This window comes from Micropterus dolomieu, linkage group LG05 (assembly GCF_021292245.1).
Source record: "Micropterus dolomieu isolate WLL.071019.BEF.003 ecotype Adirondacks linkage group LG05, ASM2129224v1, whole genome shotgun sequence".
Lineage (NCBI taxonomy): Eukaryota > Metazoa > Chordata > Actinopteri > Centrarchiformes > Centrarchidae > Micropterus > Micropterus dolomieu.
The window spans coordinates 22,520,089-22,543,075 of NC_060154.1; the positions used below are offsets into that span (position 1 = coordinate 22,520,089).

Below are 22,987 nucleotides of genomic sequence, written 5' to 3' on the forward strand. Positions count from 1 at the left end.
TATCTGTCATTGCCGCTCCCTGCCGGGTAGCGCTGGTTATTGGCACTATGTAACATTGGAGTCCTGTGCATAAACAACGTTTCGCGACAATCACGTAATGGTTTACGGCACCAACAAGAGTCTTCAGCAAGCTATAAGAAGAAGCAAGAAGTGTATTAAGTAAAGTATATAATGTACAATGTAAGTTGTTTGGATTAAGCTAGCTCGGTATTCTCTGTATGGATTTCATGGCAGATGCTTTGAAGAAACCAAAGAAGTAGCAGTGAGGAAGAGAAAAAGAGAGTGACTGAGCAAGTCCAGACAGGCGTGATCTAAAAGAGTTGAAAGGATGCAGGACAGCTGGCCTTCTTGATGTTGGCCTAGTAAGTAATAACTTATTAGCTGGCTTGCTGTCTTTTGTTGTTGCCCTTGCTTAATGTTTACCTGTGTTAGCATAGCTTGCTTGTGTCAATCAAAATCAGCCAGAGGGAGAGATGTTTTGCCGCCAGCTATAAATCTCAAGTTGATGTTAGCAAACTTACTAGATAACACTCTTGAACATCTGTAACGTTACCATAGGAGTTCCTGCATTGGTTGCTGTCTAGCTTTGTTGGCTAGCTTGCCACTAGGGTGTTGCAGGCGTCGCGCTGCAGTCGGGCGATACGGGCTCAGCAGCCTCTATGGACATATCATTAGCTAATGGCAGAGCTGAAGAGACCAAAGAGGACGTTGATGAAGGAAACAAAGAGAAAAAGAGAAAAGGAGAGTGACCCAGCAAGATGCTCCTGCACGTTGGAGAGAGTTTTATGAAAAGGCTGCAAGATGCAGATGCTTTCCTTCTGTGTACACAGTTAGGCTAGTAAGTAATATTGCCATTTCTTGTGTTGTCGGACGTGATACACATGTACAGCTCTCCTTATTTATGACAGAGATGAATTACATTCAGAAATGGTAGGGGTACCAAATCTCACAAAAAAACAATCTTACATAATGTTGCTTTAAATAGTGTGGGTTAGCATTACATGCACCCACAGAAATTCTGTGACAAAGAGGCAAAATCAGGTCAATCAGGTCAAGTATTTCCAAAGCAGTTAACTTCACATATTCTTCTTTCAAATTTTAAGTGTAACAGTAACATGCCAAGTTTAGGCAGTAAGTCTAAGCGGATGAAAATGCCAATTGTCAAGCATTCAATTCTTCAGTATAAAATAGTGTGGAGTATTTATTAAAGGATTAGTTAGGCATTTTTGGAAATGTACTTTCTTTGTTGTCTTGCAGAAATTTAGATGAAAAGATCAATACCACTCTCATGTCTGTACTGTAGCCCATTTATGAAGCCACAGCTAGCAGCCAGTTAGCTTAGCTTAGTAAAGACAGTTGAAAACAGCAAACCTCGCTCTGTCCAAAGGTACAGGTCGCCTACCAGCACCTTTATAGCTCACTAATGAATAAGTAATATCTTGTTTGTTTTATCTATGTGAACAGGGAAGTGTAAAAAGACATGTGGTTGGGGGTTATGTGACAAATGTCCTGGAGTCCTCACTTTACCGTACAGTTGCCATGCTACCATTGGGGTTTCAAGGATACCCAGGCTAGATGTTTTTTTCCTGTTTCCAGTTATGCTAAGCTAAGATAACAGGCCACAACACAAGCCTCATATTGAACAGACAGAAATGTTGAACTATTCCTCTAAAGGGGTTAAACAAAAATACATAAATCTCCATTAAATCATATTTATGAAATTAACATTGAATCCCTGTAAAATGAAAAGGTTGCTACAACAGCCATTCCCGTTGAGATTCAGTGAGATAAACATTTCCTTTGCTATGTGCTATATCTGTTGGATTCAGGCTCAAACTCCCATTATTTGATTCTAAAGTCTTTGGAAACTTTTTCTTAAGTTATCAAACCAAACATTGCTGAGGTTCTTTAATCTCCTTTGAAGTTCCCCAGAAGACAAAGCAACTGTTTGGAGAAGCCAGCTTACTTTCCCATGCAAAGCCTTACATAATGGTTTACTCAGTCTATTATCGTTACCTTGTCCTTCAAACTCCCCTGATAAGTTCTCCTCATGAATAAGCCAATTCTCCTGTCAAAGCATTCTCCTCCAAAATCCTGCATTCTTCCATGTGCAACCACTTTCGAGGTCTGATATTCTGTAAGTGATAGACTGTAAGGCCAAAGACCACTAATATTTTCCCTTTCTTTTTTCCATTTACCAAACAGTACCCCAAAATGATTAAATCCATCACTGGATAATCTTGCTCCAATTTCTATTGATGTCTTTGGTCTAACATTTCCTCCAGTTGCTCTACAGCTGTTGGGCCTCCTCAGCTAACCTCACACACCATTGCATTTTATAGGACTTATCTCTTCCCACACCTGGACTCAATCATCTTTCTTACAGGGTGGATGCTACATCTGCTGCAGGGAGATGTTTGTTGTCATCTGGAGATCTGAACTTTACAGTCATAGACCCACAGGCCTGTGATTAAAGAGTTCAGTAATAATGGCGAAGGTACCACATGTTGTCACCCTATATTACTCTGTTTTGAGTGTTTTTCTGGAGTGTGCCGCTCATTGTGCATAATGTAAAGAGATTGTTGTTCAATGTGGGTCCAAATACAAGTATAGGGTTAAAATATTGGATTTTCATGGATACATTCAACTTCCCATTGGTACATTTTTAGCACACATTAAACAATGAATCTGTTGCACAATAGCAATAAAAATGTAATCAGGCTTAAATGGATCGAGCTGAAAACTTCAAGTTAACTGTACAGTGGGGAGGGTACCATTTTGATGGTAAATATGCTTGACCATGATCCTCTTGAGCCCAGTATATTGTTGATTATTTAACATCATCCTTTCTTTCCTGTAAATTAACTTGTTTGGCTGTTGTGGAAGTCAGGGTCAAACTGTTTTAATAGCTCTCAAGAGAGTGAGCTATTTATTTTCTAATTAACAGAAGGCTTATTTGCTTGTCAGCCTTCTCCATGCCAACTTTTATTTGCTGTTGGATTAGTTCAGCTTGAAGAGCTTCTCCCATGAGTCTGCAAGTGCCCATTTTGGAGATAAACAAGTTTGGAGCTTTTATCACTAAGTGAAGCTTCTTTCTCATATCAACCTCAACTAAAATAGCCTTAACATTTGAATTTACATCTATTTTCTATTCGTCTTAAGACATATCAAGATGGATACTTTAAATCGATTGATGACTTATTTTGCCACACATACTGTCAGAATGGTAGAACTTTGCCAGTAAATTAATTTTTGTGTCACTTTTTAATTATTACTCCCATGTGTAAGAATTATACAGTGGGTACTGTTAATGAAGAGAGGGCTCCCTGTAGAGTTTTAACCTCTGCTACCCAGGTTGCTCTCTGAAGCTGAAAAGATTACTGTGTTGTACAAATTGTAAATTCAAGTCAGTCATGCAGCAAAGTATGAAGAGGTTAATAGATTCTACGCATAGCTGTTAAATTATTTGCTTCATATAGTTATTGCACTTCAAGATATAAAGGCAGCTGACAATCACATTACCCAACAATAAAAACAAAGTCAATTTAGACCCTGAATGAGTCTCTGTAATGGTTTCTGAGAAAGTGAGATATTTGTGAATATAAAGTTTTCAGTAACGTTTTGTTTGGTGATGCTAATTTGGAATGTGCAGAGGACAAAAAGAAATTATGGCACACCTCACAGTCAACTAATCTCATTTTAGACTGCCTGCCACTAGTGAGATCCATGCTTGTCTTGGCAAAGGCCTTGGTCTTACACGTTCTAAGTAAGTGTGGAAGGACATTTGGCTGAGACACAGTTGGCAATGTGGCATGCTAAGGAAAAACATTAAGAAGCATGACTGAAAACATCCTCCCTGGTGGCATGCCTCACCCCACTGCATCCAACAGGTCTCTTCACAGTGTGCCTTGCCTTGGTGGAGTGAGTTCCCAAGATTGTAGAAAAATGTCTCAGTGTCTGTGGCAGACAACAAGGTCTCAAGTTGGTTTCTTTCTGATCTCGAAAAGAAGTTCAGTGGAAAGCAACGGCAAATTATGAAGTGTTGAGGCCTGGCATAGTATTTACAGCTTTTGAAGGTTTGGTGTCAACTCAAGCATTGAGTGACATCAGCAAAAACATCTACATGTGGAATGCCACAAATTATAAAAGTTACATTCTTAAACGTCAGTTTAGTCTATTCATACATACAATTAGACCAAAGCTAATTAAATAAATGCAAGCCACTGCGTTACATATAGACAAATGATGCCTTTCAAGGAGGGAAGGAAGACATTTATATACCAAACCCTTCAAGTAAGTATAAGTCTAATGAATATCTTCAATCACACTGATTTTGATGAATTGCTGTCTGCCTCGTTTTGTGGTTGCCATAGTCAGGAGGGAGTTAATACTCAACAACAGACGGGCCATTTTTACTTCCTCGCCTTGAGGCCATCATATCGGTCTTGACCGAAGATCTAGAAATGGAAAGCAGAGAACATCTAAATAATTCTGATATTACTATCAATGTAAAGACGCCTCAAATGATCTGATCTTAACCTACTTCTTGGCACATCTATTGGCGTTTCTCTGTGCGTGTGGACATTCTCCTCCTGGTTGTAGAGCTGACTCTGCGACTCTGGGGCCTGCCCCGCTGCTCTGAAGGATAGGCCACTATCTCTGTGGATAATCTCTGCACCTGCAGACCTTCCGACTCTCTCATGTCCCTCGCCATCTGAGACAGAGCCTGTCCCGGGTTGGTCTGTAGACGCTGGAACAGGCTTTCTCTGTTAATTTTCCTCTCTGGACAGCTGAAGGTCAGCGCCACTCCAGAGTCTGACTTCATCTCCCTGGAGAAACCATCTGAGGTGCCATCAAAGCAGCGCCCTATAGCAATTTCCTTGGCGACCCTGGGATTCTGGTCTGTGACTGTATAGATGCCATAGTTGTGTCCCAAAGGATCAACAGGGGCTAGCATGGTGAATGCAAAGGACTCGTTGTTTTGAGCGACTGGTGGATGTTTAATGAGATACTCTTGTAGAAGACTGTTGGTGCCAATCCTGCGACAGTTTCCCTGTGGAAGGACTGATATGAGGGATCTGTCCACCTCGGCTTGATCAAACAACATGCCACTGCATTTGAACTCTACACAGGCTGCTGAGGTGTTGGCTGCTCGCATGTCCCGGGTACTGCGAATGTCTCTTATGCCATATAATTTGCCTTTTGTTTCTCTGTGTGTTCCTCCCAGATTCCTTGACCTGACCATCACTTCCTTCTGTCCATGGATCTTGACCTTAATAAAGCATGCTCTGAACTCCTGGGGATTAGGCCACCAGGAGAGGTAGTCTCCTGTCCAGGTGGTCAAATCGTTTTCCTCAAAGGGAACAACATTGTATTCATACTTGTCTTTTTCTACTCTGAAGAATCTAAAATGATTTGCATCGATAGGGGCATTTTCACAACCTATTAAACTTTGATACGGATATATCGGCCCATTGGTCTCATCAAGATTATTTTGGTTAGGCTTTGCCAAGTTGATTCTGAAGGCTGTTTTCTTCAGAGCTGGATCCTCATGGTCTGAGCGCTGGTAGTCTATTTTATCTAGATATGGCTGAGACACTCCAATAATATTTGGATTCATTTTGGGGGTGGAGGGAGCTGCCTCCAGTTCTTCCCCACCCATCATTGCTGTGACATAAGCTGTGTAAGCATCAGGCCTTTGGGCATCACAGAAAGCTGGTAAACAAGCTCCGTTGGGTCCAGTTATGACACTGTCAAAGCGCCCCCATGCCCTAGGATTAGAGGAATAACCAGGTTTGGGTTCCAAGTTTATCAAGCTGATCACAACACCCTCCAGCTGTTCACTAGGTAGGAACTTGTCACTCATGTAGGCACGGACCTTGACGTAGCAGCGTCTGTTTTCAGGCACGTCTAAATTGAAGAGCCTACGTTCTCTAATCTCCATGTTGCCTATGAGGAATGTGCGCTCCTCTCGTTTGCTCCGCCCATGACCACCAGTAGTTGTGGTGTAGGAGAAGTCACTCTCCTCTTCCCAAACTCCTGTGTCTGGGTTTAAAGACCACAGTTTCATTTTGGGAATGTGCTCTTGCATTTTGACATGCTGTGTGTCAAGAAGGACTTGAACAGCTCCAGCTCCAAGTACCTCCTTGTTCGTCTCATCTCTGAAGTCCACAGAGAACATGCCATAGGTCCTCAAAGGGAGCATGTCACCCTCATCGTCTACAAAGTTGAGATCACCTGGGGTTGCAGCCGCCATGGTGATATTTCTTGGGTCAATAAATGTGACGCTGGCTTTCACAGTTCCCTCGTAGATTTCTCCATTGTCCTTGTGGAAAGAGTTGGGAGGAATAACCAACTGACCAATGGGATCTTCCCCTTTAATCTCCCCTAGGTTAATAGAATTGGTCTCTCCTGCATTGATATCGATTGGTGTCTGCTTTCTCATCACCTTCACATCATGGTAGATGGAGCCACTTTTCTTATCAAAGATGAACACCTTTGGAGTGTCAAGAAACTTCTGAGTGGGGTCAACAAAATTTACCACCAATCTCTGTGTATCAGGAGCAATTTGTAATGTGAAACTTCCTTGGTATCCAGTGGTGCCCACTCTCTCTTTCCCAATGTAGATGTGCCCAAAACGCAGAGGCTCATTATTGTCAGCTGTGACCACTCTGCCACGAACCAGCACAGTAGGCTGCACACACCTCTGACAGCTGCACTGCGTCACAGCCCGGATAGGGAGACTGTAGGTCCCACAGTCAATGATTCGACTTTCCATATTTTGGACACCACAGCAGAACCCAGCTCCATCTCTGCAGCGCATATCAAAGTCTAGGGAGCCAGCACATTTATTTTGAGTGCAGCGGCCAGCATTGTAGTACTTGGAGTCAGTCCCGGGTTGAACACAGTCCATCGGCAGTCTGATGAGGTGCGCCTCAGGGGTGGAATTGCATGCTGGTGTTCCTTTTGCTGTGAATTAGATGACACATTACATTAAACTAGTGGTGATATGACACATTTAAAAGATACATTAAGGTACCTTATGTACATGACACATGAAAGGCTTTTTCTCAGTGCAAAAAATAGTGCATAAAATATTAAGTACAAAAATGACTGCTGTGAAGTGTTATTTTGACACTGCTTTGGTTTTTAAAATGAACACAGACTTGCCATGTTGAAAACGTTACTGTTGGAGTTCTACTTTCTCTAAAATACCCTACCTGCTCGTGAAAGTCTGTCAGATCTTTTAGATTTTAATTTTAAAAACGTCAGGTACTGCGTAATTGTATATCAGTGCATGAATGGAATAGGACAAAGTGTATGGAGAATAAATTTGAACTTGCAAGTGAAGTATTCAGATATATTATTACTGCTTTCCTTTTTCACACATAGATGCACACAAACACACAGAATGTACGTATTTATGCTCATACACACACACACACACACACAATGTTTTCATGGTCTGAAAGTACATGTGAGTGGCCAAGTTGGACGATGAAATGTGCACGAAAGGGTAATTAGACATTGAATTGAAGAGAACATTTATTTACCAACCATCCAGATGGGAGTTGGAAAGAAAGAATTATTGTTCACCCAGACATTGGCAGAATAGTTAATGTGCATGATATCATGGTTGAGCTTATAGTCAAGTCAAGCGTCCTTGTTAAGCTCCCATCTCCCAAGTAAGTCGAAAATTGCAGACACATGGAGACATGGAGAACTGCGATGCATAAGAAATATCATTACTGTCCTGCTGATGGCTTTACCAAGAGGGCTTTGAGTTTCCTTTGATAATAAATTAAGTTACTTCTAGTCACTTGTATGACCTGTGGTGAATGCATTTAATTGGAAATTAAATTAAACTTCTGCATAATGTAAAATGTGAGAAGAAACTGTGTCGAGGTGAAGGAGATGAAGGAGTCTCTCGTGTCATAATTATTTTTGGAGTGCGGGGATTTGTCTGTGGCCTGAGACAGACTGCTATTGCACTCTTCCATGAAAACCCTGAACCCTGTTCATTAATCTGTGTTTTAGCTAACAAGCACCTGAAGGATATAAGCAATGTGTAGTTCTTCCATGTGGATGTGAAAACATAGTTGAGTCTGAGAGACAAAAGAGACAGGATTTATTGACAGTGTTGGATTTCACTTCAACACTGGGTGTTCTGGAGGAATTGGGTTTGAGGTTTTACAGTGTCCAGAGCCATCTCGCACAATGAAGGATCCCAGTTTTGAAAAACCGTAACTTCAACCAATGTAAACATAATAAAAACATACTGCTCCAAGTGCAGCCAGATTGTGCGAGCCCTGATATTTTTATTTTCCTATTTTCTTTTCATGTATTAGTTTTTTCCAATGACAGATAGTCTAACTTTTCTCTCTCCTTCAGTTATAGGACAGTGCGGTTTTGTTTGAATCCTGTTAATGCATGGACATGGTTCATGGATGACTTGGTTGGAGCTTAGCACTGACATTCCTCTTAAAGTGTGTGTTCAATCTCTGAGGCAGCTGCTATTTATACAGTCAACCGAATTGCGGTTGTTTGCTTTTTGTCAGTGGTTTTTCTTAAACCTGTGTAGAACTAAATACGTCATTGTCAAATGCACTGGGATAGCAGCCATCCAGGGCTATAATCCCTGTGTGCCTCTTGCTATCATCATAGTAAATTATTTTTTCTCCAGACTGATGATGATGAATTACAGTTTACATGACTGTGTCATCAACTAGAAGGGAGTTTTTGTTTCTTTTTGATGGTGAGAACAGCATTAGTATCGTCAAAGCTGCTGTCGCACCAGCAGATAAATGTCATACAAACCGCATCTTTATTTATGTGACTGGGTTTATGCGAATGTGAAAACATCTTACACTGATGTTGATATATAGTGGCTTTCAGTAAGAGATTACACATACCAATCACAGTGAGTAAGGCTGGAGAGGACTTGATGCTGCCTGCTGGGCTGCTGGTTTTGCAATAGTACTGTCCTGACTGCTTCGGTTTCAGGTTCTGCAGTATAAGGTCCTCTTCATACTTGTACACCTTCCTGTCCAGCAGAGTCCCATTGTGGTACCTTTAAAAATAGTTACAGAGATAATATATTAAATATAATTATTTTTTAAATGAATATTTTAAATGTTGGTAGCAATATACAATTTATTAAAATGTATAATGAAAAGTAAAAAAAATAGTATACTATTTATAAATATGTGCTTTCTTCTAAAAATTTAGTTTTGATTTTTGAAGCAGCACTGTGTAATGTGAAAGGGGTTGCGTGTAGTGATGAACCCACTGAGAAGAAGTTGTACAGAGTGCTTTAGCATCATCAGAACATTGATTTGGTTTTCCAGGCCGCAACTATACAGTTTTGTCTCAGTCTCACCACTCTCATCAGCGTTGTTTTTCAGCCGCAGCAGGCAGATGTTTTCAGCAAATAAAGTTCTAATAAACCCACTGTATACTACCTGCCCGGCACCAAACACTAGAGGGAAGTAAGCTACTAACTGGTTTATAAAGTGGAGTAATTAGCAGCTAAAGAGACAGATATTTTCTCAGGACCAGTTGGAAACCAAAATAGTGTGAAAAGTAAGTGATTAATGCTGCTTTAATAATAAAAATAAGTATGTATCTTGGTACAAGGGAAATTTAACATTTAGGGACCTCCAAATATAATTTTCCTAATATGTGAAAGTAATAACTCTGATGCGAGCTGTTTCTGTGTGTTGTAATGTTCCCGCCCTGGTAGTCGTCTCACCAGTAGTATTTGTCAGGTGCTGGTGATCCTGTTGCCTTGCAGCAAAACAGCACCCGTCCTCCTTCATAACGCACTTTGTCCTCCGGGTGCTTCACAATGTATGGCTTTTCTGTGGAAAGCAGAAAGGAGCAAACCCTCAAGACCTTACTCTGACTGTTGTAAATGGTGCTCAGAGCTTTGAGAGCTCATAAAACTCAGTCAAACATTACACTTTATTATCGCATTGGTCTCTGTGCTTATGAAAAATTATTGTTGAGGGAATTACTCTTTCAAAAGCAGCATAGCCCTATTTTTATTTGGTTTCCATGCAACCAAGTAACTTTTCCAGTCGATGTTTAGTCTTACAATAGGTCAAACTGTTTATGTTGTAGTTTTGTCAATTTCCATTTTTTTTAAAGCTGAGAATATGATTGGAGGATTTACTGCCTCTGTGGAATGATTATAATGAGAATCAGGAAACTCTTACTTATGAAACTAGCTATTTTAATAACCAATGATATGTTCAATTAATACTAAATTATACCATGAACTTGCTTTGTGTTTGGTTGGATTGAAAGCAACAAACACTTGAATGCTTGAACTTTTTTATTAAGAACTTTTTGTATTAGCACTCACCGGCTGATTTGAGGACAGCGCGTACCCAAGATAACCCTGTGGTGTTACTGGAGGTGGAGACATTGATTGGGGTGAATTTCTCCTTCCTGATGGAGATCAAGGTCGAGCTGGAGGAGCAGACTCCTATGAGCCTGAACTGACCTTTGGCATCTGTACGGGCACGAATCATCTTAGGTTGGCTGGCTAGTGCCATCCAGGCTCCTGCCACCGGCACACCAGTCACAGTGTGGACTTCTCCATGCAGCACGTGGCTGTCACACACACAGCGGCTGCAGTCCTCACTGGGATGACCCTCGGTGCACACGCGCTGGCATTTGGCTGTTTGGAGAAAGAGACACGAGCACATACTAATAAAGACACCAATTTAAAGTTTCAGTATGTAATATTTCAGATGATCTATTGACAGAAATGCAATATACAGTAAGATCCTATGTTTTCAGTGTATAAAGACCTTACATAATGAACCATTAATGTTTCTATTACCTTAGAATGAGCCATTTCTATCTACATATGTAGATAGAATGGAGGTCGCCATGTTGCGCCGCCATGTTTCTACAGTAGCCAAAAATGGACAAACTACTCTACAGAGTGTGTTTCGTCACTACGTTTTTCTTCTTCTTCATGTATTATTCCAGCAGTGGAGAAGCTTGTCACTAAGTTAAATGAATACAAAGAAGAAGAAGAAGAAGAAAATAATAATAATAATATACTGATATATTAGAAGTAAGAAGTGAAGTGAAATTTGGACAAATGGAGGACCACATTTAGCACGAGCGGAGCGTGAATTTTTGTCGTCAAAGAAATGAAAACATGATGAAGCCAGACGAAGTTGGGACAGGTGTGGACAAATGACTGCAGAAAAAAAGGATATGATCATTGTGGATTTTCCCTGATAGAAGGCTCTGATGTAATCCAGATGTTTTCAAAGCGGCGCTGAATTTGCCTGTTTTCTGCTGGACAGGCAATTAAGTTAGTCGAAATGAAAACTGTTGTTTGAAATCTTTAGCTAAGATGGGCATAATCACAGAGAGAAGTAACATGTTTCTCTTGTCAGTGGTGTAAAATATGTAGTTGGATTGTAATTTCATGTAACGTTATTCTCCAGCGCTGTGTTTTGGCTTTGCTACATGGACAGAAATGTGTCAGTTATGTTTGCAAGACAATCATTCAATCAATTGGCAATAAAACTGTACAGCATGGAGGCTCACATTTTACTCCCCTGGTAGAAAAACTGTATTTATTTTTACTACTAACAATGTTACGATAATTAGACAGTGTGCCTATCAAGTGGACAATAATGCTTACTTTCAGAATTTGCAACAAAAAAACAAAACGTATTTGTTTGTAGGCAATGCTTAGCTTCTGTGCACACAAAAATGTAATTTGATCAATCACAGGGTAAATGCCCATTAAAAACGTTTTACCACAAGCTAAAATTATGGATAGTTTCTTTTTTTTTTTTTTCTATTAGTATATACTTTGTGTTTTTGTTGTATTTTGAAAAAATACATTTTTTGGTAAGATTTGCTGATTGCCTATCTTATTGAACAAAGTGGAGAGGAGCCATGATCCTCACCTGACAATGCCTTTGTAAACTAATCTTAGTCCAGCTGAGCCAACCCTCCCAAGATGTAACAAAATGTATGTTTACTGTAAAATAATCTATTACAGGAGTATGCGACATCATGTAACACCTAAAATATTGTTGTTGAAGTAACAAGAAAAGTAATAATATTTGCAATAACATATTATTTTACTGAATAATTAAGTAAATATAATTTCTTAATATATTTATCTAAAGAAACCTAATTTCTTAACTGGCTACTCTCTGCTGTCTCAGACTACGACAACTTTTGTCCTGTGTTGGCCACTGTAGCTATCCTACGCGCTTGGAAAGGGGGGTGGGGGTTAGTGAGGAGTTTGTTGTAATTTGTTGCAATTTGTTACCCTCACCACTAGATGTCACTAAAACTTACACACTTAACCTTTAAAGAAAGACATTATGACTTTTGCAACATAGACTCAGCATACCTGGGCATGAACTTTTCCCACACTTCTGTATTTCAACAGGCCGTCCAGTACACTGAACTGTCACAGAGGTCCTCACACAGGTCCTCCTCCTAATCCTGCGACCTCCACCACAGGTCACCGAACAAGTCCCCCACCGACCCCATTGACTCCACTTGGCTGATCACACAGAAAGACAGAAGGAATTATGTGAGTGATATAATTTAAATATTTTCTGTTAAATTGGTCATTCAAAATTTATATAGAGTTAGTTAGAGATAGATTGTTAAAGGATCATTTCAGTATTTTTAAACCTGGGCCCTATTTTCACATATTTTGGGATCAAAATGACTAGTAGGTACAAATAGTTTTTGGAATCTATGCAGTAGCGGCTGCAGCATATTCTTTTGGGGCAAATGATGTCCCCAAAAAGTGCTTCTTTTTGCCCCCGACAGACTCAGACAGTTATATCAGGTGTCTGACAACGTCATTTAAAGGATCCCTACGAGTGACTCCTGGAGAAGTCTTGCTCAAGGGCAGTTCTCGCTCTGTAATCTTGTGAGAGGCGAGTTGTTGCTGTCAGAGTTGGAGATAGGAGTTTGTTGTGTTGGAGTAACAGAAATAAGGTCTTGTCAACAATTGCCCCAAAGGAATATATTGCAGCCAGTGCAGCCACTTCATAGCTGCTGACTGAAGCCATTTACTTCCAAAAAGTCTTTTCGACCCCAAAATATGTGAAAATAGGGCTCAGGTTTAAAAAATACAGGTTTAAAAGCTCTTTTGTCAAATAGACAAATTGTCATAGAACAATCTCAGCTATAGTAAATTCATCTCTGTATTTCACACAAGTAGGCATACTATTTGCACCAGAGTTATCGCTTTTGTTTCTGTGACATGTATCTGTTGGTTTTGTGGTGTTTTAATAGGCTTTAAACAAGGAACATACTGTGTATCACAGCTGAGCTGACAACGGTGCTGAGGAGCTCCACTGCTGAAAGCTACTGATTACAGCAGTGACAATGATGGTTCAGTACAGTCAGTTAACTCTGAAGATTTGCTCCAGCAGCAAAGATGCTTGCTCACATGGGACCTTGAACCATGCCCTTTGTTTGAAGGATGACTACCTTACCCACCATTGCACCTAACTGGTTGTTATTTTAAGTTAAGGTACTAGCACATGTTAGGTGCTGGTAAATCTTGTGATTCTCACCTGTACATGGAGGGGTGGAACACTCCCTCCTTTCTGAATGGTGCCCCTGACACGCTGGCACCAACAGGAGAGGCAGTGGCTGGGTATTCACACATTTCCTCTGGCGGACCTGGATGCCTACGTCATCACAAGCCGTGGTGGAACAGGGACCCCACTCACTCCAGTCAGTCCAGTAGCTCTGCACTGAACACACACATTGAAGAACAGAGTGTGACATCCTGAGCAAAGCTGGCATTACGTGCTGCTGTTGGCAAGCTGAATCAGGAACAGGAAATAACACTTTATTTAACATGGCAGACAGGAGTAAGAGCATGGATAATTCCTCCCCAAAGCAGTGCTCACATGCATGCATGTGAAAATGTGTATTCATTTCTGTGTTTGGGTGAATGTTCATATCTGTGAAGTGACAGCTTGTACTGCCCTGAGCTACCTGGAGGACACTGAAAGCGGACATGGTAGTTGGAGCAGATGCGGCCTTGGGGCTGTTCCTTGTTGATGCACCAGAAACCCTTCTCCAGACTGGAGTGGACAACTTCTCCGGTGTCTGCCGCTGCCACCCAGTCTGTAGTGCGAGCCTCTATGGCCATGGGCCGTGCACAAACTCTTTCCCTGTAATAGAAACGGATTGCTTCCAGGCGCTCATAGTCTCCATTCCCTCCAGGATGGTCAATATTGAACCAAGAAGTCCACTCTGTCACGCCTGGAGGCACATGGAGGGGAGTGTAAGAAAACCAAAAGAATAGAGGGTTAGACTGGAAAAATAAAGTCAGAAAGAAAGAAAACAATTCAGCTCATGATCCAGAAATAAGGGTGGGGGGGGGGGGGGGGGGGGGGGGGGGGGGGTGGGGGGGGTTGGAGCTGATTTTACGTGGAGGGGAGACATGGGTCAGAACCAAGAAAAAGCAAGAGGAAATCTGCAGGGAGGGGTTAATAATTTTTAGAGGTCTGCTACTGCCATTTGAAACTGACTTCATACCCCCCAGGGAGCTTTGCATTGTCCAGGCTCTTTCCAAGCCCCCTGGCTTGGCTGATGAGGCATATTGTCTAGTTTTTTAGTCTGCTGCATGTTCTGAAACCTGAGCATTTCCTCAGGAGAAATATGATGGATTAAAAACAAAAGAATGAATTAGCAACAAACTGATGATTTATTTCGTTCCCAAAGTAAAGCACTGCTATAGTAAATAATGGTTTGGTCGGTCTTTGGTTGGCTGCGGGGTGTACTGAGTTGATAAGAGGCATCTGTGTTGCAACACCCTTGATACAGACTAATACTGGAGCTCTTTTGCTTAGTTAAAAGATGGATGTTAAGTCATCCAAACCTCAGCTTTTCAAGTTGACAAGACACTTAATTCTAATTTCCGTTGTCTGTGGTTGTCCTATCAAAGCACACAAGATGCTGCCAGACAGAATTCAGAACTTACTATGCTAAAAAAAAAAAAAAATACCAACAACAACCACACACATTTCAGCTATGTGTCAGTAACACAAATAATATATCACCAAGTAAGTGTGATAGTATAACCATTTGACACTAGATCTGCAGTTATGTGTTTTCTATTGTTGTTTTTAGAACACCAGCATACACCAGTCCCTTTCATCTGACACAGTGTATCTTCGCCTCACGTCTCTCCCTTAGCGCCTCCCCTTCAACTCACAGCTTCAAAACCCCTGCCATACAATCAGCCGTGAATATCACTGCAGATGGATTCAGTACCTGTTGTCTGTGCGTCAGTGAACGTGTTGAGGGCCACTCTCCTGCTTCGGTCTGACAGACTCCTGGTCCTCACAGATCCTGCAAACAGCGAGAAAAACATCTGGATATAAAGCAACAAGGTCATAGACTATTCAGTGCAACAGCTTATATACTTATATTTATGCATTTCCCTCAGAAGTTTTTGGTTTGGTTGGTTCAACATGATGCTAATAATACATATGTCCGGTGTGTATGTGAGTGAGGTTCTTGTTAGCACCAAAACTGAAAACAAAAGCACATGCAGCAAAATAAAGTCCATCAAGTCACGAAAACATGTACTTTAGAAAACATGTAGCTCTGCTGTACAGTGCATTATGTTTCACAGCAAATTATTCCAATATTTGTGTGCACATCCACACAGTCATGTGCACACACACTCTCACACACACATTGATGTGTGATGCAGTCTGGGCACGCTCTTCTGATTGCACACCTTCCCTCTGCCACTTCACTCATTCGAGCCACAGGCCTTCTGTCCTTTTTATGTGCTGAAACAATGACTAGGCCTCTGGGCCTACTACAAAGCTTTTGTCTGTCTAATTTCTGTACTTCCATCTGCTTGTCTTTCTACTTGCCCTCTCCTCCTCTTTTCTGTAGATGTTTGTCACTGCTGCTCCTCCTGCTTCGTCGACATCCAAACTGTGGAGCATCCTGTCCATCCATCATCTCCCCCATGCTCTTTTGTCATACATCTTTTCATTTGTCAGCTTGTTGCCCCACCCCTCCTCTGCTTGTCCTCCTCCAGTCCTCCTTACTCCTCTCGATCCTGTCGAGGATGCTAATCAAGCTCTAGCTGTGACAAATCAGTGCGTTCGGAGTCATCTGTTAACCGGTGGCCGAGCCAGAAAACGTCACTTTAACCTGCTTCATCACCTCGCACACACACACAAACACACAACTTTTAAGCAGCATTTTTTGTTTAACTTAATGATATATGATTATAATGCAAACATATAGCATGCAGACACATACAGCCTGCATCACTGAGTCATTCTTACATCATCATCATTTTTCACAAATGTGCTCACACTCACAACAGCACAACAGTGAGGATAGGATGAAACCAAATGTTGCCTTATTAGAAAGAGAAAGATATTCAACTTGGCATTCATTGTACATTTGGCTCTTTGATTTATTAAACATGCACCATGGCACGTTTTCCACTCTGCTTTGAAGTGTAATGCCTCATTTTCCTACAGAACTAATTCTTTATGTTTGCAAAAACGTCAGTTGTTTGCTTGACATTTCAGCTGTGCGGAAAAAAACATAAATGTCACAGTGCGTGACAGAAACAAAAAGTAGCTTAAGAAATTATACAATCTGTGTGGGTGTGCAATATGTGCAAATACTTAGCACTTTGGGAGAGACACTGCTGAGTTTACGGGCAAAGCCTCCCAGCACAGAGGCCAGTATCGATCCCAGTCCCCACTGGTTTTACGGCTCACTTCAAGTCTTTATTGCCATGCCAGAACATTTCTTTTCAACCCTTAACGTTTTTTGATACATTTAGCAAAGACGGATATTAGCTCAACAGAACAAAGATCATCTGTCCAGAAATGTATTACATAAGTTTTAGGGTAACATAGACAGTCAGCTGATGTGGAGGGTTGGTGTATTTTTTATGCCCCCTGGCTTTAGAAACCATTGATAGGTTTCCATATGGCTTTGTCTCTCTGAACATTGGAACTGCTGGATAAACAGAAGCAAATGCTTTCACACTGATCTGCAGGGCAGATGTGGCTGCGCTCACAGGTTTAGTTTAGTAAATCAAATAGTTTTTCCACCTTTCTCCTTTTTCTCCTGAATTCATTGTCTGTCCTGATTACATTTTAAAAGCATTTAAAAGACTGTGTTTCTTCCACTGGGCAGAATATCACTGTTAGTGTTTTGGTTAGCGTACACTAAGGTTCAATCCGAGAACTTTTAAAACATTTTCTTGGGAAAGTATATGTTGAGGGGTCACAAACAACCCTTTCATTCCCCTTTATTAACAGTGACATCCAAACTTGTGGATAATTAATTACCCTCCCCACTCTGAAGTGCATCCATTTATTTCCAACAAATTATAAAGCAGGTTTCCTGCTCTTGTTACGTAACATTTCTTCCTGGCTCTCACCAAAACAAAGGAAATTCACAGTAGAACCATTTGGCTCCTGATTATCATTTCAAGATGTTTGATAATGAAAACAAAATAGCAAACATTTCTTGGAGTTTTATGAGGTGACTAATGGTTTTAGAAAGTTAAAAGAAGAAACACAGATTAGCTTCAGCAGCAGGAAGCCAAATGATAGTGTGGCGACCTCAGTTATGGCAGGTATGAACTGGCCCGGTTTCCATGGCAGAGCTTATTGTGCTTTTGAGAGTCATGTTAACACTTTATGATTTAATTGGGGCACTGCTTCATACGGCTGGTATGTGAGGGAATTGCCTTCATCAAGAAGCAAGTAACACACATCTTTCAAGCCAGAGGGAGCAAGGTTAGAAGTTATGATTTCCTCTTTAGTGCTAAAAAAATTTTTTTTGTTTGTCCTTGATCATGTGCTCTGTGTGGGTCTTATTTTGTTTGATTTTTGAATTCATTAAAATAAATACTTGGCATCGTCACGTCACAAAATGTATTTATTGTGCACCAGTGACTGACAGTTTTTGAGAGAACAAAGATATGATGTTGTCTTGCCGACAGGGGTGTCAGATTACAAAATGTTTCAATGTGTCGTTCTAGAGGGCATGGACAAACAAAGTATGTTTTCTTTCATTTGGAAGACTTGTAAAGGTTAGGGGACCTTTGTCGTCATGGTTACAATAACACATGGTTATGGTTATGGAACAATCACGGTAAAAAGAAGGTTGAATGTTGGTTGGAAACAATGACTTCCTGTGTTGAAGTTTGTTGATCCATCCTTCCAACCTGACCTCCTCCCTCTGGAGACTTTGTATAACATGTCACAAGATTTCCTCGTCTTCTTCTGTCACAATTACTACAGCCACTAGAGGGCTTTGTCACTTGAACATAAACAGATGTTTTGGGACACTTGCTAACACGACTGATGCTGTTTCGCAGCAGGATGGTCTCGCCTTTGTGTGCTAGGTTTTGTGTTCCGTTAAATTAATGGTGTAGTAATGATGTATCTTGCAGTTTCTCCTTTGACATGAGCCCTGCCATGTGACAGTTATTATAAACCTCAGCCAGCCTCGGCGTAACCCTTGTAAACCCTCAACAAGGTAACAAGATACGTTATAGTGTGACCAGTATATTAGAGGAGACCTGCATCTGTGGGTTGCTTTGCATCTCAGTTCCACATATAGCCGTATGCCAAGCACCTGAATGCCAGACTATGTCGGAAACATGTCTGAAACATAGCTACTGGATTATTTTTTATCTCACGCTGCAGCCATTGTCATCTTCCCCTCTCTGACTCTGCTGTGACAACTGCAATTCCTATTTTAGAGGACTATCTTTGGATTTAATGATTTACGTCACAGGGGTTTGTTCTGAAATACAGCCGGTGTACTTGCAGCCAGGCTACACAAAGGCAAATCCTCTATTAATAATCACCAGTGGCTTTGAAAAGGACCGCCTCTCTCTGCTTCACTCTCTGAGTGGGAGCTTTCTGCCTTCGCCAGGATCTAATAAAAAAGCTGCTGAAGAGTCCGAGAGTGGGGAAAATGCAGGACTTTATGATGTTGCACCCAGAATGGTTTCAGTCGGATTAGAGAGGTGTGGTTGTGCCAGATGTATGTTGGCAGAGAAACAGGGCTTAAATAGAAGGTCTGGATCCTGTTAATAATAATATTCCAGATCCTTACAAGAAGGAGAAGACGTGAACCTCCCACGTTATGTAACCTATTGGACAAAGTTAAGCTCACTAAGAGAACGAGGTTGTAGTGTCTTTGTCGAAGAAGTCTAGTCTTGTTTGAATTAGAGGTATATAGAGGTATATGAATTCAGTGATGTGAGTAGGTGTGTGTGGGGGGGGGCCTGTGTATGTGATCTGTTTGTCATATGGAAGCTGTTTATGTGTTTGGCTAGCTGAGGTGTGTGTGGCTGCAGAGTAGTCTGCTTTTTGTCTCTGCATCTATCTCTCTCTTTACCCCGATGTTCCTTCTTCGCAAAAATCCTCATCTGATTCCTCAAACAGCTGTAGCTCATTAAAATCAGCAATTATGTCCCTGACATAAACCATAAATCATGAACATATGATTTTAGGATTTACAAAGGCATAGCAAAGGCTTTGTATTCTCAGGTATTTTCTCCCCGATACCATTAAAAACACAATTGGGCAGTGTAGAATTTCTGCTTGCAGGAACCTCTGCACCTGTGTACAGGTACAGAGCCAGGAAGAGCTGGAAATAGCTCAATAGAAAGCAGCTGATTAGTCCTGCAATAAATAACATCTTGGCACATCCACGCGACCATGTACACAGAAGAAAAGAAAGATGTGATATGGCTTAGAGGTTTTCATTAATGGGAATTTACGCTTTTTCCTTTCATCCATTTGAATCACTGTCAGCTCCAGATGCTGACAGTGGTCAGCCTGCCCAGCTGACTTTAATAAGAACTAGCTTTGACTGACAATTGGAGAAGATTGGAACTCCTCTGGTATGGTTGGACAGGACAGATTACAGTAAGATGAAAAAATCCTTGGAGCTGAAAGCAAGACTTAGAGGTGGTAATGCCACAGTGTCCCCCTCTGAGTTACAGTGGGCATTCAGCAACAGCTGACGCCTTCAAATAGGAGAACAGCTCATAAAACCTGTAAGCTCTAAGGCCTGTGGAGAGAGTGACAGAGAGCGAGGCGAGGTGGGAGCGTTTGATGGAGCAGGGCAGTGAGAAATAGGTGGAGAAAGGCGAAGGAGGGAGTGTGATGGAGCGAGGGAGAGACAGATGGGAGAAAGGTGGGGAAAGTATTTATGAAGAAATACCTGAGGGAGACACGTTTGAAACAAAAGGTGAGCAGATGAAGACAAATGGACAGATGGAGACATAAAGTCATTTCTTTATTGGTGGACTGAACGCATCGAGGGGGGCTTGAGAGTTTGGCCAATCTGACAGGAAAAGAGGACAATAAAGTCATTTTACCTGTGCTCTTTATCCCTCCTTTTTTCCATTCTGTCATGCAGCCCAGCTCCAACCCAGCAGGTGGAAAAGTGGGTCACTTGGTTTGTGATTATTCCTTCTTGTTTCCAAGGTGACTGGGTTTATATCATTAGGGAGTGCTGGCACTGCGCTTGAGGGTGAAATAAGGACAAAACTGCCCCACCTTACTGCAACATGTGGATGTACTGCTAAAGGAGCGTGGCACAGAATGTAAAATTTTACAATCCGTTTTAAGGTCGGCATTCACTCGCGGCTATAACACAGCGTTCAGTTCACTGAGAGTCAATCTGAATCACCGTTTATACATTTACCTTTTTCCCTCGCCTAACTGTCTCCGATATACTCATCAGTCAAAGGCGCAAAGCCGATGCAAGACATTTACAATGCTAAAGGCCTCCAAGTCTAACAAGATATGGAGACTATTAAGGTGTCGTTTGCTTTTATGAAACGCCAAGTCCCGTTAATGGGGAGCAGCTGTAAGCTGGACAGAAAATGACAGCTTTGGAAAAAAGCGCTGCTACTGGTGTCATTCAGAAAAGAGCGGCGAGCGTTCAAAGGATGATAAGAGTAAGACTTTTGTGGGATAACCTTGTGATCTGGAAAAGGCAGAACATTATACGTGTATGTAGCTGACTGTTCACTACGGTAAAGAAAGTGAATTCAACTGAGCAGCTGGTATTAACAAAGTATGCTTCAATTGGCTTTTTGAGAGATCATAAAAATACAGTGGAGCACTATGGCTGCGTTGCATTTTTCTCAAAAGCAGGCCTCTGATTGGCAGCTACTGTAGTGCAGTTTGTCATTATGAATACAAAGTGTGTGCCACCAGAACCTTTTGTGTCACCAGCAGCACATTTACAGTCATCAACAGAGCTTTTTTACTGTGATTAAACTGGAGTTTCCACTGTGTGTTCACGTCTCGTCTTAACCTCCTCTTCTATCACCACGTGTTGTTGATTAGCCCGGTTGTGAAGCATGCTGGGGACTTAACATTAGAGATTAAGAACTACTGAGGTGGTGTATAAAATAACACACACAGACACACCCTTATCACATGAGCTCACCACCAGACATTTCACCAGAAATGACATCTTCAGGGAAAAGTCGCCAACTTAGAAAACTCCACAGTTATGTCAGTTGTAGTGCAATGTGTGAGTAGTCATGCACTGGCCCTCTGCTCTTAGAGTATGTGATTACTAATAATGACAAGGGAGATGAAAAATAGTTCAATTCAAAACTAAATTTATCTTAAAATCTACGTCTTTCATTTAGCTGGAAACTGCATCTACAGTAATATCCCGTGAATTTCCTGTTTTGGACAATTGAAATAATAACAGTTGAATTTTCAGTCTTCACTTACCTTGGCCCAGAGCCAGTGAAGCCAGGAACGACAGCAGGAGTGCCACCTTATTTAATTCCAACATGGTACCACAACTTCAGTTACAGGGGATTTTTGTTTTTCTCTGATCCTCTACAGACATAGGGGGAAAAGTCTGGTTCTTCAGCTTGCAGATGCAGCTGAGAGTTGCTGCTTCAGTTTCTCAGGTGTGCGTGATGCCGCTGGTCGAGCAGAGCCTCGCTGCTGCTCTTTCTCTCATGTGAGTTGAGTTGCTGAGCTGGAGACAGGAGCTCAGGCGTTTTTAAAAAGAAGGGGCATTGGGAGTGCACACCAATCCAGCCCCTCTCTGCTCACCATTGGCCAGTGAAATGTAACATCTGGGTCCCCCATATCATCTTCCAAAAAAAGGTGAGGGGTATGGTGGGGGTAGAGAGAGAGAGAGACGGTCACAGAAAACCAGAGAGGTAGGGAGTGTGTGTGGGAGGGGGAGGTTGCTATTACTAAAAATAAAAAGGTGTTTACCTGTTTGTCTAGCCAAGATCTCATAAGTTCAGACTTTTTTGCAACAATATTTTCATTTTTCTTTGATTTGTAGAACTTTCTCCAGTGTAGTTTATACACAGAGCAGGTGTGTGCCTGCAAGTACAGAATAGCATATTGGTGTGCTTGAGAAACCTATTTTATTTTTGTTTCTTATAACAAAACTTATTATATTTCATTTGCACTTTTAACATGTAATATGTAGGAAACTGGTTGGAAAAATCTCTTGTTTTATTCTGTGTTAATTAAGAGAAGCCGTTTTAGTCGTGTTCTGTAAAATGTCATGTCCTTCATTTGCCCCCCGTCTGTTTTTCTCTGCCTCACTCTTTTTTTATCTGTCTCTCCAGATACAGGACAGTGCCAGATGCTGCTCTGCCTCTGGTTCAACTTCTGGTTCAGTTTTGTAACTTTTTAACAGTTGCTGATTGCGGGGTGATGCACTGCCAAATAGTGGAAGTGGCGTCATATAGCATGCCATTCAGGAAAAACTCCTCAGGACGCAGACATGAGACGTGCTTATGAGGTGCAATGTACTCTGGGTCATTTGCAGCAGGTCACTTGTTGCAATTCAGCAACAACACTTGTAAAAGGAAATTAAGAACGTTCATTTAACTCTTTTACAAGGCGTACAACAAATTTTGAAAGAATTTCTTTTCAAAATAAATGCCCCTCTT

At 41.3% G+C, this 22,987-nt stretch overlaps 1 protein-coding gene and 1 long non-coding RNA gene across 2 annotated transcripts; one reads left to right on the forward strand and one right to left on the reverse strand.

The window, feature by feature from the left end:
• Window positions 1-798: 798 nt before the first annotated feature.
• Window positions 799-13,405, forward strand: LOC123971477. The gene is made up of 3 exons (XR_006825197.1): window positions 799-838; window positions 12,437-12,583; window positions 13,300-13,405. It is a non-coding gene; the product is annotated as an uncharacterized LOC123971477 (long non-coding RNA).
• On the reverse strand, window positions 4,556-21,858 carry cilp2 (cartilage intermediate layer protein 2). Its single transcript, XM_046050335.1, has 9 exons — window positions 21,795-21,858; window positions 15,298-15,375; window positions 14,014-14,283; window positions 13,584-13,766; window positions 12,398-12,553; window positions 10,367-10,684; window positions 9,752-9,860; window positions 8,913-9,070; window positions 4,556-6,969 (listed from the first exon to the last, which is right to left on the reverse strand). The coding sequence occupies exons 1-9, from the start codon at window positions 21,856-21,858 to the stop codon at window positions 4,556-4,558; spliced, it is 3,750 nt and encodes a 1,249-aa protein (XP_045906291.1).
• Window positions 21,859-22,987: the final 1,129 nt, after the last annotated feature.